Source organism: Dipodomys merriami, unplaced genomic scaffold (genome assembly GCF_024711535.1).
Source record: "Dipodomys merriami isolate MVZ:Mamm:240054 unplaced genomic scaffold, mDipMer1.0.p SCAF_24, whole genome shotgun sequence".
NCBI classification, from domain to species: Eukaryota; Metazoa; Chordata; class Mammalia; order Rodentia; family Heteromyidae; genus Dipodomys; species Dipodomys merriami.
The window spans coordinates 14838333-14854067 of record NW_027203826.1 but is presented as its reverse complement, the minus strand read 5'-3'; the positions used below and the strand labels follow the sequence as shown (position 1 = coordinate 14854067).

General features: G+C 36.2%; 1 protein-coding gene across 2 annotated transcripts in view; it reads left to right on the top strand.

Annotated features, from left to right (window-relative positions):
• The window catches only part of Fmn2 (formin 2), a 171055-nt gene that overhangs the window by 122610 nt on the left and 32710 nt on the right, over window positions 1-15735 (top strand). For both annotated transcript variants that reach the window (XM_070034272.1, XM_070034271.1), the window contains 5 exons: window positions 6248-6339; window positions 6506-6635; window positions 7960-8106; window positions 11855-11914; window positions 12075-12195. In XM_070034272.1, the coding sequence (XP_069890373.1) occupies window positions 6248-6339; window positions 6506-6635; window positions 7960-8106; window positions 11855-11914; window positions 12075-12195 (550 nt within the window). The remainder of the gene's footprint in view (window positions 1-6247; window positions 6340-6505; window positions 6636-7959; window positions 8107-11854; window positions 11915-12074; window positions 12196-15735) is intronic.

Here is a 15735-nt window from a genome sequence, read left to right as displayed (position 1 = left end):
TCCAATTTCTCAAATATATTCTTTTTATAGCCTATGAGGTAAATGGGGATAGATGAACTTGGGAAGTGGAAAATAAAGTAGTTGAGGAATATCCTTGTTTTTTCAATTTAACATGTTAATTGATTAGTTCCATGAATCATGATTATCATTCCTTCTATCATCTCTCTACAGCTATCTCATCCCCAATAGTTCTCTCAAGTTAACAGGTTCCACGTTCATATGCACATTGCTTATTGTTACTGTATTCACCTCCTATTCTTTTTTTTATTGTGAAAATACCGTACAGAGGGGTTAAATTACATGGGCAAGGTAATGAGTACATTGCTTATCAAACATTGTTGCCTCCTCCTTTGTTTCCTATTCTTCTATTTAGTCCTTTAATTTTCCTTTAGTGTATTGAATGATTGTCAAACTGTATCTATAAAAATACCTATGTGTAATTACCAGTTAAACTGTTTTTCTGAAAATGGCTTAATTATTTGTTTTGTACTAAAAAAGTAACCCAAATATAAAACCGAGCACCAAATGTTGAAAGTAAATCTTATTAGTAGTTCAGTTGAAGAAAAAAAAAATAGGCAAAGAGAGGAAAGGAAGAAAAAATGTATATACTCTCTTTTGTAATGCAGTAGCTTTAACCCAATTAAGAAGAGGGTAAAAATGCAAATAGGCTAAACAGAGTTAGAATTCTCCAATTCCACTTTTCAGGACTGAGGGTCTCTGGCATGCTTTCTACTTTTACTAATCTTTATTTAGGCTGGTAGGTGACATACTGTGAACTTTAATCTGGGAGAGGTATATAACAGGTGTCAGTTGATATTGCTTCCTGAAATGTATCTTGTATTACATTAATAAAAATGAATTGGATTAACTATCTCTGTTCCTATAACTTCCTCTAGGAAGTTAGTTGACACACATTTCAAGCAAGATTTAATGATCAGCGTATTCAAAAAACAAGGAAAGGAGTATTGACTTTCTCAAGTAGATGGTTTTAACCATATTCTCATATTTCCTTATTTTAGAGGGTTGCTTCATGGAATCCCTGCCAGCATGCTTATTTGTCAATGTACATATACTGAAACTAGTCTTAAGAATTAAAAACAAAATAGCTTTAGATTTTGAATCATTTACAAATTGGTTTCATACACTTAACAAAAAAAACCCCAGGGATTATATTTCTTTCTTGTTCATCTAAGATGTACTACTGGTTACCAAATCATGTAACATTTTTACAGATGTTTTGATAGCCAACCTTGTTTTCGATAAACCAACTATATCAGTTCCTAGAAATTGACTTAAAATTGTGTATACTGCTAACATGAAAATATATGAAAATAAGTGACAAGGGATCAATCCTTTATGTTCTTACTCTTGTTTAAATATTATATTTAATTTTAATCCATTGTCTTCCAAGGTCAGCTTATAGTTGCAGTGAGCATAATGCTCATTATTGGCTTGTGGTCTTTGGAATATTTACTTTTTGCAGGTAGTTACTCTGAGCATTTCTTTTTCACTGATTTTGGCTATTCTAAATATGCCCATATTGAGGGGCTTTGCTTATTTGTTTCTTATTTGTTTTATATGGTCTGGTATTTTACTATTTTGAGTTCTGCCCTTTCTCAATCCCCCCTCTCTTCTTTCCTTGTGTTAAATTTCTTATTACTGACTCTCATTGGAAATGTTCCTTATCATTTGAGTGCTTGTCAGCCTAGCACTCCACGTATAATCATTTAATTATTCTCCTCTCCTCCGATCTCATAGAAATTCTTCTTTCTCATTCTTTGTCTCCCCAACACATAGTAACTCCTTTGAAATATTTAACAAAGGAATGTACACAACTTTTTTATAATTAGAACACAGGACTTTTGTTATCCTCCCTCCCTCCCTCCCTCCTTCCCTTCCTTCCTTCCTTCCTCCCTCCCTCCCTCCCTCCCTCCCTCCCTCCCTCCCTCCCTCCCTTCCTCCGTTCCTTCCTTCCTTCCTTCCTTCCTTCCTTCCTTCCTTCCTTCCTTCCTTCCTTCCTTCCTTCCTTCCTTCCTTCCTTCCTTCCTTCCTTCCTTCCTTCCCACCTTTCCTTCTTTCTTTCTTGTGTCATGCGGCCTGGGAGCTGCACCTGAGCTTTCTTTGCTCAAGGCTAGTACTCTACCACTTGAGCCACAGCTCTACTTTTAGCTTTTTCTTGGTACATTGGAGATAAAAGTCTTGTGGGCTTTTCTGACCAGGCTGGCTTCAAACCACTATCCTCAGATCTCAGCCTCCTGAGGAGCGGGAATTACAAGCATGAGCCACCAGAACCCAACTTAGACCACAGGTTTTGAATTCCAATTTTAGTGATGATATTGCTCTTTGAAAGAAAGTTGCTGTCAACAGATCTCCTCTGAAATTAATTTGAGGATCAGCTTTTACTTTTACATTTGGGGAAAAAATAAGGACTATAGCTTTATTTGCTTAGTGATCAAGAACAGCATCTCTGACAAGCATTTTCAGCATCCTTTACTACAAGTAAACTAGAGTTGTTGAAATGTTGGATTGATGCTTTACCCATTTTCCCTAATGCTTATCTATTTACACACCAAATTAGCATCTTCTTTATATGTCAGTGACAGAGAGGTTATTTGTATATCTCTTGACACTTCTTCCTGGTCCTGACCTTTTCTTTCTTCCCTACCCACCCACTCATCTTGTTTGAATATGCTGGAGAAACTAATTCTTTAACATTTGCTATGTCATTTCACCTTTAGCATTTGCTCTTTAGCTTACCAGCATTGCCTCTTACCCTGTCCTTCATGGAGGTCTTTACTAAATGAGCTACTTACAGAAACACCAGTCATTATCCTAACCCACGCTATGAGCTCTCAGCGTCACTCTTCTAGTATTTCCTTTTCTGAACAAATATGTACCATATATCATTCACGATACTGAAATCAATGCATAAAATTTTCGCTCTCTGTCTCAAAAATACCTATACATACATATATGAAACAAACAATTTGCATTCTGCATAAAAATATAAAGTAGAAATAATGATTTATAAGATTATATGATACATTTAATTAGGTAATTATTTAGGATTGAGAGAAGAACAAATGAAGTAGATGAATACTTTTCCCTGTCTTTATTATCATCTTGAATATAGTGGTTAAAAATGGCTCTTTCTCTCAAAATAAGGCTTTCCAAAATGAGGAGCTCTTGATAAGATTGAAATATTTGTTTTCTTCTGCAAGCCTAGTGGTTTCTGTCATAGAAAGTGTTGTGTATATGAATATGCATATTAAACTATAGTACAGAGTAGTGAAATATTCAGAAGAATATATATAAAATAATGTATGTCAATAGTCTGAAAGTTACTTTATGCAACAGTATACATGCTTTATTTTCTAATATATCATTTTGCACTTGTACACTGCTAGGATGTACACTGGGTGCCTAATGCTCACTTCTTAAAGGAGAATAGTATACTTTTGTTAGGCACATAAAATATGCATGGAATTTTTATCTATGTAACAGTTCAAATGCTAACCTTCTGTGCAAAAACAGATGCAACACCAAGCAATGTAACATTTGAAGCTATGGCTTAAACATTTAAAGCTATGGAATTGTTGATCAATGCCCCATCTCTGTGCCAGTTATAGTCCTTGTATTAGTTTTGTTCTTTTGTGATGTATTTCTTGTTCTTTCCTTGGCAATATTAACAAACCTTTTAGGTGAATGGAGTTCAGAAAGTATTTGTTGCACATCCAGCTTTACAACGAGGGCTATCTATCCTGACACACATCCACTCAACATTTCCCAGTGATTTTCCATGATGACAGGCAGGGCTCATGGAAATGGTGCACTTAGCTAGCAAACATAATAAATTTTGCCAACCTGATACCATTAGTGTTCACTAGACCATCTGTAACATTTTTACTTTTGCTGTCATTACAAGAATATACTTAAGGCTAGGAATATTATAGTTTATTTGAAGACTTTCAGTTTTGTCTGTGTATGGAAATTAAAAGCGTTTATCATCTCATAATGGTAGCAAATGTGATTATTTAAATATTAAGAACTTAGGTTATTACTAAAACTGGTATTTTGATGTATTATGCTTGATAAGATCATCAGTGTTGCCTTCCCTATTGCACATGGTTTATTTAAGTGGGAAATAAATTTCTTAAAGGAGTAAATAGTTCTCTTAATGAGGATGGAGAACTCCTAATATGTCTGTATTTCACTGAATTTAAGAAGTTGAATGGTTCCAGATGGTTTCATGTGTGCTCTGTGAATGAGCCCTCTGACTAAACTGGATCCAAGAATCGTGTTGAAGTGATATCAAGGGTTCTTAAAAACAGAAGCAGTGATATGCCTGTAGGGGGAAATCTCAGTGTTAGGCGTTTTTCTAGCATAAATTGAGTTGCTGTTGGCCATTCATATCGGCATTTATGAATCAACAATATTGTAACATCAGGCAAAGAAGCATGGCACTAAGATAGCTTATAGGACCCCATGCTTTCTTGTGGAGTGGTAGTTTGGTGGTGGCTAGCTCATTGATAATGCAGTGGAATATGGTTTGACTGTATCCCAAATATTTATGTATTGGAAGTTTGGTGCCCTGTGGGAGTTGTGGGAAGTTAAGAAGTGGAGCCTAGTGGGAGGTCCTTGGGTCATTGGTATATCATCATATACATAACCAAGTGCAAGGCCTCAAGTTGAACCCATAATACTGCCAAAGAGCAAAGTTAGACAGACAACACTTTTAGTTTGCTATCACAGATGGTTAAATAAAAAGAAGGAAAATAATGCTTAAAGGTCTGTGTGTGTGTGTGTGTGTGTGTGTGTGTGTGTGTGTGTGTGTGTGTGTGTGTAAGCGTGCATGCATGTGCGTGCGCACATCAGCCCTGGGTTTTGAACTAAGGCCTGGGCCACTGGCCCTGACCTTTTCCGCTCAAGGCTAGTGCTCTACCATTATGAGTCAAAGCATCAATTCTGATTTTTTTTTATTTTTATTTTTTGTAGTTAGTTGGAGATTAGAGGCTTATGGATTTTCCTGCCAAGGTTGATTTTGAACCATAATCCTCAGATCTCAGCCACTTGAGTGCCCAGGAGAAGAGGCCTGGGCCACCAGATGCTGGCTGAATGTATTATTTCTTTCTTTCTTTATTTTTTTGTTGGTTGTGGGGCTTGAACTCTGGGCTTGGGCGCTGTCCCTGTACTCTTTAGCTCAAAGCTAGCGCTCTACCACTTGAGCACAGCGCCACTTCCGCACTTTTCTCACGGACTTTTCTGCCTGCCCTGACTTTGAACCATGATCCTCAGATCTCAGCCTCCTGAGTAGCTAGGATTACAGGCATGAGCCACTGGCGCCCAGTTGAATGTATTTTCATTTTAAGAAAAGCAAGTTCTGAATAAGGATCAAACTCAGTTATTCCAATCACCACTGATTTACAGCTGTAATCCTAGCTACTTCAGAGTCTGAGATCTGATGATCACCGCTTGAAGCCAGTGTGGGCAGGGGAATTCAAGACACTCTTATCTTCAATTAAACACAAAAAACGCTGAAAGTGAAGCTTTGTTTCAAGTGGTATAGTGCCAGCCCTGAGCAAAAGAGCTCCCGAATGGTGCCCAGGACCAGAAAAAACAAAAAATATTCTTCGTCTTAATACATTAAATGTACTATTCCCTGTCTCAAATACCAAAAACAATATGTACTGATTGAAAGAACTAAATAATTTATAAGAGCTTTCCGATCAAATTACATCCAAAGTTCTAAGAAAGAGCTACTACATTAAAAGGAAATGTTGGCTCTCTAGAAAGTAGTTTGCAATTCAGAGTGCACAGTTGCATTATTACTGCACTATTGAAGAAGGGCAGCAGAAAATGAGGGAAGGGATAACACTGTTTGAAAAGAAATGTACTTATTACCTTACTTATGCAACTGTAACCCCTCTGTATATCACCTTTATAATAAAATAAAATTAAGAAAAACAACAAAAACAGAAACCCAAAAAGAACACCATCGTTTAACGCACACTTCAATGAATTAATGTTTTGCAGATTACTAATAGTCACTAACATTATTTGGGAGAATTGGGAATGATCTGGTTTTTATTAAGTATATTTATACTTTATGATGCCTCAAGTTAAGTCAAGCTTTACTACAGATGCTAAGAAATAGAAAATATAGATTTTTTTCCTCTGTATGAAATTATCATTCTCTAAAGGATAAAGTTGACTAGATTAAAAAAATACTTGGCTATTATTTTTCCAGAGAGCTCAGTCAGATGAACTGGAAAAAATTGAAAAGCATGGCCGATCTTCTAAAGACAAGGAAACTGCCAAGTCTCTGGACAAACCTGAACAGTAAGCTGCCTTCTGGGCCTTTGAGGGAAATTCAGGCTAGGAGTGGACCCTTTGCATGCAGAAATTACTATGTCTTGAGGATGTAATTGTCATGAATTAGACAAGAGTAAACGTCTGTCTATATGAATTATATTCTTTTTCTCTGAACTTGCCTTTATATCCCTAGGTTCCTTTATGAGCTGTCGCTCATCCCCAACTTTTCAGAGCGGGTCTTTTGCATCCTCTTTCAGTCCACATTTTCAGAAAGTATTTGCTCAATTCGTCGCAAATTGGAATTACTCCAGAAATTGTGTGAGGTAGGTTCTGGGACAGAGAATATTGAATTTGAGTTATGAAACTTAATTTTGTTCCATCGTCTTTGTATTTCAAATCAGGCCTATTTCCAGGAAGTATTGATTCAGTGTGAGTGACAGTAATTATCCAGATAGTAGCTTTTTAAAATTTTTTATTGTTTACTTTTTTTAATTGAGCTCCAAGATCAAAGTCTATGTTGAGACTTGCATGCAGAGTTTCAGGATCACATCAAAAGAATGTGACCAGAGTGCACTGGCCTCCAAAGGGCTGCATTTCCACTTTTGCCAAAACTCTTCATATTTCATGTCCCGCTCAGGCATCAAAGTTCCAAATTCCATGTGAAGGCAGATTATTTACTCGGCTTCACTTTTTGGAATGGGCACACCACAAATAGTTAATGTCTCCTCCAATCAGATGATTTAGGAACAGCCATTTGACTTGACAAAAGATATATAGTCCTCTAAAAACAAAGCAATGTTTGGTAGACATGTCCAATATTAACATTTTGAACCATCAGTCAAAAATCCACAGTACCCTTTGTTCTGGTTGTAATCAATCATTTTGAAAAGAGGAAAGTTTTTATCAAAGATATTTTTACAGGCAATAATACACAAATTGAATACACAAACAGTGTTCTGAAAGAAGTAAATATGAACTCTTTTGGGTAAATCAATGTTTGGAATTTCATTGCTACAATGGATTATTTTCTACAACTTATTCAAAAATGTGTATTGTTGGGACATAGCACACTTAGAACCATGGCAATGTGATCACCTATAGTAGTTCTCATGTTATAACCTTGTTTACTGTGCAAATATGACACAGACATGAACAACATCAGCATCTCCTAACTGATACAAGTGATGGTGAAATCTGTTAAAGTTAGCTTTGCTTTGAAAATACTCACAATAATGGCTAGCTGCTGGTGAGTCATAACTGTAATCCTATTGACTCAGGAGACTGAGATCTGGACGATCTTGACTGCACAAGGCAGAAAAGCTTGTAGTCTGTATCTTTGATTATCCAGCAAAAAAACAGGCTGGAGATATGGCTCAAGTGAAAGAGCACCAGCCTTGAACAAGACAGTTTAGTTCAAGCCCTGAAACCACCACAAAATATATTGCATCTCATATTTGGGAGATAGACATATATATATATATATACATATATATATATACAGAAATTATATATACAAATACCTAATAATGAAATATGACATAGTTCTCACGCTGTCAATATAGTAAAAATAACTGTTGTTGTGTATAGATGACTCAGAAGAATGCTATATAGGAGTATAATCTTTGTTATGTTTTCCTGTCTTTGTAGACATTAAAAAATGGCCCCGGGGTGATGCAAGTCCTGGGTTTGGTTCTTGCATTCGGCAACTACATGAATGGTGGCAATAAGACTCGGGGTCAGGCAGATGGCTTCGGATTAGACATTCTCCCAAAGCTGAAAGATGTGAAGAGCAGTGTAAGTATTTTGTCCTAGAGGAGAGAGGCAAATGAAGAATATTTTGTTTGAGATTTTGTTATAATAAATATTGCAACATGAAAATAAATATTTATAGTGCAAGATCAAAAGTATCTTTATATTCTAAGCTACATAAAAGGAGACCATTAAATATTTGTGAGTTAAGGGAAGGAATAATAACATGTGCTAAAGTGAGTGATTTGGAGTCTTATGTTTGATGAATAAGTAGAGTGTTTTAATAAACAAGTATTTTTTCAGTCTCTATCAAACCTGTTAATATTTATCCTTTTATGGCTGTGTGGGCCAATAATTTGCTGTGAATGGAATGTTCTTTTATTATTCTCTCTGTGTAGCACCAGAGTCCAGAAACTCCACACGCTCAGAATAAGGCCAAGTTGAGTGCAAATAAGCTTTTGTGAATAAAGTATAAAAGATGGTACTGAGCCTCAGGCCTGTAATCTTTGATATTCAGGGTGCTGATATCCGACGTCAGCTAAGGCAGTAAAGTCTGTAAGATTTTTATCTCCACTTACCCAGCAAAGTGCCAAACTTGAAGCATGACTTTGTTTTTTAAATAAGTTTTTTATTGTGAAAATATGGTACAGAAGGGTTACAGTTACATGAACAAGGTAATAAGAACACTTCTTATCAAGCATTGTTGCCTCCTCCTTTGTTTTCCCTACCATCCCTTCCCTCCCACCTCCTCAACTACACTCCCCCCCCCCACCTAAATTGTAAAGAAGTAAATTATCACTAATTATATGTTTTTTATGTCTTATTCTATATTCCGTTCAATTGAATTTTATTATGGACCAATGTAGAACAAATGTTAAATACTGAACCAAGAAGCAAGTTTTTTTTTTTTTTCATTTTTGTTTTTGTTTATGTGCTGGTCCTAGGGCTCAAATTCAAGGCATAGATACTGTCCTAGAGGGTTGTTTTGCTCAAGGCTAACACTCTACCACTTGAACCACAGTTCCATTTCTGGCTTTTTGCTGCTTAATTTGGAGATAAGAGTCACACAGACTTTCCTCCTCTGACTGGCTTTCAAAGGAAATGCTCAAATGTCAGCCTTTTGGATGGTTAGGATTACAGGCAAAAGCCAGTAGCTCCCGACCCACCCGCACTCAGTGAGAAGCAAGGTTTTTAAACATTGTTTTATTTGCCATCTCAGAAGGGATATGTAATGTCTTATAGAAATGGTGGAGAAGTGGAACCATATCTACTATTCAATAATATTTGGCAACATTAGACTGAGCTGTTACCCATATCAGTAAGAATTTTCTCTTGACATGACTATCAGCAGGCTTTTATGAAATGTTTTATTCCTTTTCTTTGTATTGTTGTTTTATTAACTTTCAGGTTAGGAGAGAGGAAAGACTTTAATTTGCTGAAATGATTTTAGAAGGAAATCTTTAATGGTCATTTTTCTATCTCATGTCAAACTTGATTATGAAAAGGTGCAACTCTTATTAAATTTAATTTATGTTTAATTCTTAGAGGCACTATTCTTCCTTCAGGTGTTGCTTTATTTTATTTGCCAGTTCTGGAGCTTAAACTCAGGGCCTGGGCACTGTCCTTGGGCTTCTTTGGCTCAAGGCTAACACTCTACCACTTGAGCCACAGTGCCACTTCTAGCTTTTTCTCTTTATGGGTCACTGAGGAATCAGGGCTTCATGCACGCTAGGTAAGCACTCTACCACTAAGCCACATTCCCAGCCTAGATGTTGCTATTTTTGTAGAGAAAATGCCTAGATTTTTGTTAACAGTTACATTTAACTGTTTCTTTAAGTTTCTTTAACTGTTTCTCTAAGACTATCTTTAGGAGAAACACGGTTCAAAACGTGTCCCACTGCAAGTGCTACAAGTAATGGTTATAGCCAGAGATAAAGAAGTGATACACAGAACAATTGGATGGAAGGAGATGGCATATTTACTTGATACAGCCATATTTTGTCAGCTTTCTGTCTCTGCTGGCTGAAGTTCAAGTACTATGATTGGCTGAGATTCAATTGCCTTTTGGTATTCCAGGGTACCTGGTTACAAGGAGATTAGCACTGAAGCAAAACTAGGCGTGCTCAGGATGTGTAGAATTCATTCAGACTTGTGCTGTAGATGATAAATTTTGCCACCACACTGCCCAACCTTTATGAAAGACATGTTGCCTTTCAACAAATCTGAAATCTATGCTCTATCACTTAAGTGCATGGGAGGCCAAGTTTCAAAAGTGAATTTCAGGGAAACACTCAGCAGATTACAAAACAATTTAACACAATTGACAACAACAATGTAGGACTGACTAAAAACACTTCATATCCACTGATCTACTTAACACACACACACACACACACACACACACACACACACACACACACACAGACACACACACATGCACACACGCATGCACGCACACACAGAGGAATTTAAATTTTTGTTTTTCAAATTTCTTTTTATTTATATTTCATTTTATCTCTTTTAAATACTCTTGTTCTCTTTAAGGAGTTGTACAAAGGAGTTGCTATTAGTGAATTATTTTCTGATTTTTTTTTGCTGCATTCGGTCAAAATGGCACATAATAAATCTGCAAATAATGCAAGCTTACCATTCTATTAGTTTAAACTGAAAGCTAACTTTCAGTTTACTATATAAGGAGGCTACTTTGAGCCATGTATACTTCAAATTTGTCTCAGCAGAACAGATGTAACTGTCAGAGAATTGAATTTCTATCTCAGACTTTTGTGTAAACATAATGTGTATGGGTGCTCTCTCCAATTCAAATTACCTAATGGTAAGATGAAGCAAAACATAGATGATAATTAAATATGAATATCCCTAATGTGCCAGAAATGAAGTGAAAAGCTATTTTTGAAGAGAGTTATGAAAAATATTTTTAAAATATTGCCTTATTTACTTACAGTTCAGTAAGTATTATTTCTTCAGTCCCAGTTGTTGATATAGTGACTTATAGTAAGCAGTGGCATTGTGAGGAAGAGACTGACATACAAGATACACTGTGTGCAAAAATGGAGATGCTAAAATGAAACTTTCCTCTACAACTACTTGATGCTAATAAAAACATCATTGGGAATGGGATAAATAAGCATAAATTCAAACCACCTGAAATAATACTTTTCTGTTTTCTTAGTGTAAAGACTAATGAAATTCCATCATTCTTATATTTGGAGCTATATCAGCTGTACAGAAATAGTAGCAATACTTCCATCTTGTTTCATCCCCGTTTTGATAAATATTTTGGTATAATTAATACACACAAAAATTGAAATAACAGGAGAGTAAAACATGCTGGGACGGGGGATGGGTACCATTGGGGGCTGAGAAAATAATAGGGGAGGATGAACATGTTTACTTATTTTAATGAGAACTGAAAGACTCCTCAGTGATTTTGAAGAATCAATAGACTTAAACCTAATGGATCTAATTCTTCTGTGTGTATTGTTGAAGAAACATTTGAAAATATTTTCTTTTGTTGTCTAAAAAGCAGTGAAATATTTACAGTTGAGACTTTTACCTCTAATTAAATTTCATGCTTCTACTTAGAGTTTAGATAGGATTAATGGGAAAATTTGGTCTTTAATTTTTTTAGGTATGATGACTGAGGCAATGTAAAATTTTACTTTCCACATGAAATACATGGATGTATTTAAATTTATTGAAATTTATGTTAGGTAACATAATACACTGAATAATCTTCAAAATCCTGTCACTTACTCTCATCTCTCTCTGCCAGGATAACAGCAGGAGCCTTTTGTCATACATTGTTTCATATTACCTTCGAAATTTTGATGAGGTAAGACCATTTGTACAATCTTCTTTTATTCGCTTCATTGAGTGATTTGAAAGAGGTTCCTGTGTTTGTTTTTCTGTCTTAGTTTTTCCTATTGTGGCAATTGCATAGATTTTATTTATATTGATGTCAATTTGTTTAAAAACATCTCATTTGTAATTAGGATGCAGGAAGAGAACAGTGTGTCTTCCCACTGCCAGAACCTCAGGACCTTTTTCAAGCATCCCAGATGAAGTTTGAAGACTTTCAAAAAGATCTCCGAAAGCTAAAGAAAGACTTGAAAGGTAAATTCAAATCTTGAATGTAAATTGTTTACTTATTTTAATGAGAACTGACAGACTCCTCAGTGATTTTGAAGGATTAATAGACTTAAGCCTAATGGATCTAATTCTTCTGTGTGTATTGTTGAAGAAACATTTGAAAATAGTTTCTCTTTTGTTGTCTAAAAAATTGTATGTTGCAGTTCTGCTTCGTAAAGTTTCTTTTAGGTCATTTGAATAGCAATCCATAAGTTAAACATTGTGTTTTTCATGTATAGCCAAGAATATTTGATATTTGTCATGTCATGTTTAGGCAAAATCATGTTATTATTAGTAGGTAAATAGTTCCTGCTCACCCCCACCCCTTGGTATATTTACCCAAGTTTTTGTGGGTTATGAGCATATCTAGACACACACACATATACATTATTTTATTATGTATGGGGGCGTTACACCAACTCATTTTGAAGAGACATGGTAAGAAATTCCTCAAATACCAATGGAAGCTGAGGGCCAGTGCCTTACGCCTGTAACCCTAGCTATTCAGGAAGCTGAGATCTGAGGATCATGGCTCAAAGCCAACCCAGACAGGAAAGACTCCTTATCTACACAAGACTTTTTATCTACAATAAGCCTCCAGAAAACCAGAAGTGGTGCTATGGCTCAAGTGGTAGAGTGCTAGCCTTGAGCTGAAGAGCTGAGGGACAGCATCCAGACCCAGAATTCAAGCCCCATGACTGACAAAAAAAAAATGTCCGTCGATGGGCTGTGTGTAGTGATGAACACCTAAAATCCCAACTACTTAAGAGTCTGAGAGAGGAGGATAATGAGTTTAAATGGTACCAGAGTTTGAGTTCAAGGTCTCCAATTTACTAGGCACCAATTCTACCACTTGAGCCATGCTTCCTGTCCGATGACCAAAATGTAGTTTCTTGGTATGTTGTTTCAAGTATATGTTACCCATGCTTATAAATTATTGGGGCTGATTCTTTTTAAGTCAGCAAAGTTTATCCAAATATATTTTCTCTAAAGGCAGTTGAACTCAGATTGGCCCTTACTGAGCTCCTTCTATTGCCAAGATGTTTTCTTTGATGTCTTTAAAAAAATTGTCACTTATATACTTCAGAAACCCAACATACTTGCATTATAGTATATTTACAATGTTTATAAAATAGTAATGTCGAATATAAGTTAGGCTTGATTGTCCAGGAAGGCTTGAGTTAGGTATTACCTCTAGACATGAGTCATGATATAGGAATACTTTACAAGTAAACAAAATATGGAATTGAATTTTATTGAATAGATTGATCACTGGGTTCAATGAAATAAGGTAATGCATTTTTGGACATGGATAGTAGAGAAGATTTTAATCAGAAGAGGGAAACAATTCAGAAAAAAAACAGATAAGGGAATGCAAGTTGTTCTGTCGAAAAACGAACTTTACAACTTTGGTGGGGGTTGGGAAGAGGAGGGGAGTATGGGAAGGGATGGGAAGGGGAAACAAAGAGGAGGCAACAATGCTTGATAAGAAATGTACTCGTTATCTTGCCCATGTAATTGTAACTCTTCTGTATGGTATTCTCACAATAAAAAAAAAAGGAATTTGCACTCATCTGAATTAAGAATCAGAGGTGGTTGATAGATGGTTTGATGGTTCTCTTTTTCTATTTTTCTTAATATTTTTATTGTAAAGATGCTGTACACAGGGTTACAATTACATGAGTAAAGTAATGAGTACATTTCCTGTCAAGTATTGTGACCCCTCCTTTTTTTCCCCCTACTCTCCCTTCTCTTCCCACCTTCCCATCCCCCCCCCCAAGTTGTAAAGTTCATTTTCAACATAGTGTCTTGTACATCTCATTGTTACACTGGGTCAACCTATATCCTTATTTCAGCATTTTGTGATTTCCCTTCCTCTCTCCAAATTAGAAAAATGTATATACAAGATGCAGGACACGAATCAAGTAACAGTGACAACGGGGGTTATATCGGCCTCTGTTGTACAAAATTTATTTTATAGCCAGCTTTGGAAGTTTTCACCTGTCCCAAATGTGGCTGAGAGGGCTGAGTCATCAAATAGTTTTAGGTAGTTGATCAGGTTTTATAGAGACGCTTATTGATGGCTTTAAAAGGCCTACGAGTCTGTGGAATATGGGAGCTAGGAAACCTAGGTAAAGGGTTTCTATATTAGCACAAGTACGAAAATAAAGGCATTTGTACCAAAATAAAGTAGGCATGAAGAGGAAAGGGCCAACTGAAGGAGTATTTGGGTGGCTTTACAAAAAGATACTGGAATGTAGAAAGCAAATGAAGAGTTAATCCTGTTTTAGCTTGAGTTCATCAGCTTAGGTAGTGGTACCATGAACAAAGGGAACCAAGATGTAGATGGCTGTGAAGATTTGAACTTGGTGAAGGTGTTTGAGTCTGGAGTGATGAGAAGCCTGGATTGGGATTCATTAGCATGGCAAGGGATCCCCAGGCAAAGGACAGGATCAGAGGGGCACATGTGGGTGGTCTTAAATCTCGTGACTGCAGTTGCATCGATATTTGATAGAGAATACCCATCCAGAGAGAAGGTAATGTCATGGGCTGGGAAGGTAGCTCAGTGGTAGAGCGCTTGCCTTGCATGCATGAGGCCCTGGATTCGATTCCTCAGCACCACATAAGCAAAAAAGAAAAACCTAGAAGTGGCACTGTGGCTCAAGCGGTAGAGCACTAGCCTTTAACTGAAGAGCTGAGGGACAACGCCCAGGCCCAGAGTTCAGGCCCCATGACCGGACCAAAAAAAAAAGAGAGAGAAGGTAATGTCAGGTGGGAGTGGGGTATGGTTTTATAATGAGGGACAGGATAAGTTATTATAACTTCTTGGAGAAATATTTACTTTAGGACTTACAGGGAACAATACATGTTCCTGAATCAAATATGCAGTTGACCAAAGATTTTCTTTCATATATTATATATACTTTATAAATGTGTGTGTGTATATATGCTTTTCAATTTTGAGTTTGTTATCATACTGGAGATTCTTCAGAAATGTTCTTAGAAATGCTTCTTTTAAAACAGTGTTGTTATTGTAAAGGTGATATAAAGAGGGGTTCCAATTATATTACGTCAGGTAAAGAATACATTTCTTTTGGGGTAATGTCACCCCTTCATTCGCAGAAATGCTTCTTAATTAACCCAAATTAGATATTGACAATACCTTAGACATTTATGATGACAAACAGAAAAAAAAGGACTGATTTTGATATCAGATCAGAATTTCAATTATACATATTCTACTTTCATTTTTGAAACATTCAGCATTTGATTGCCTTATTTGAACTGTAGCTTTCTCAACTGTAAAAGAAGGAATAGTACCCTTTATTGTCTTGTTCTAAAGACTAAGTTAAATTATGAGTATCGGGATGATAGCTATCATTACCTATTGCTGTACTGTGGACTAGGTACTATTCTGATGTCTCACATTTATAGCAGATTTGATCTTCTTAAGTACACCACCAGCAGGCTCCAGTTCATGCCTACTTTACAGATAAGGAGATTGAGGCCTAGTGCTTTGAATAA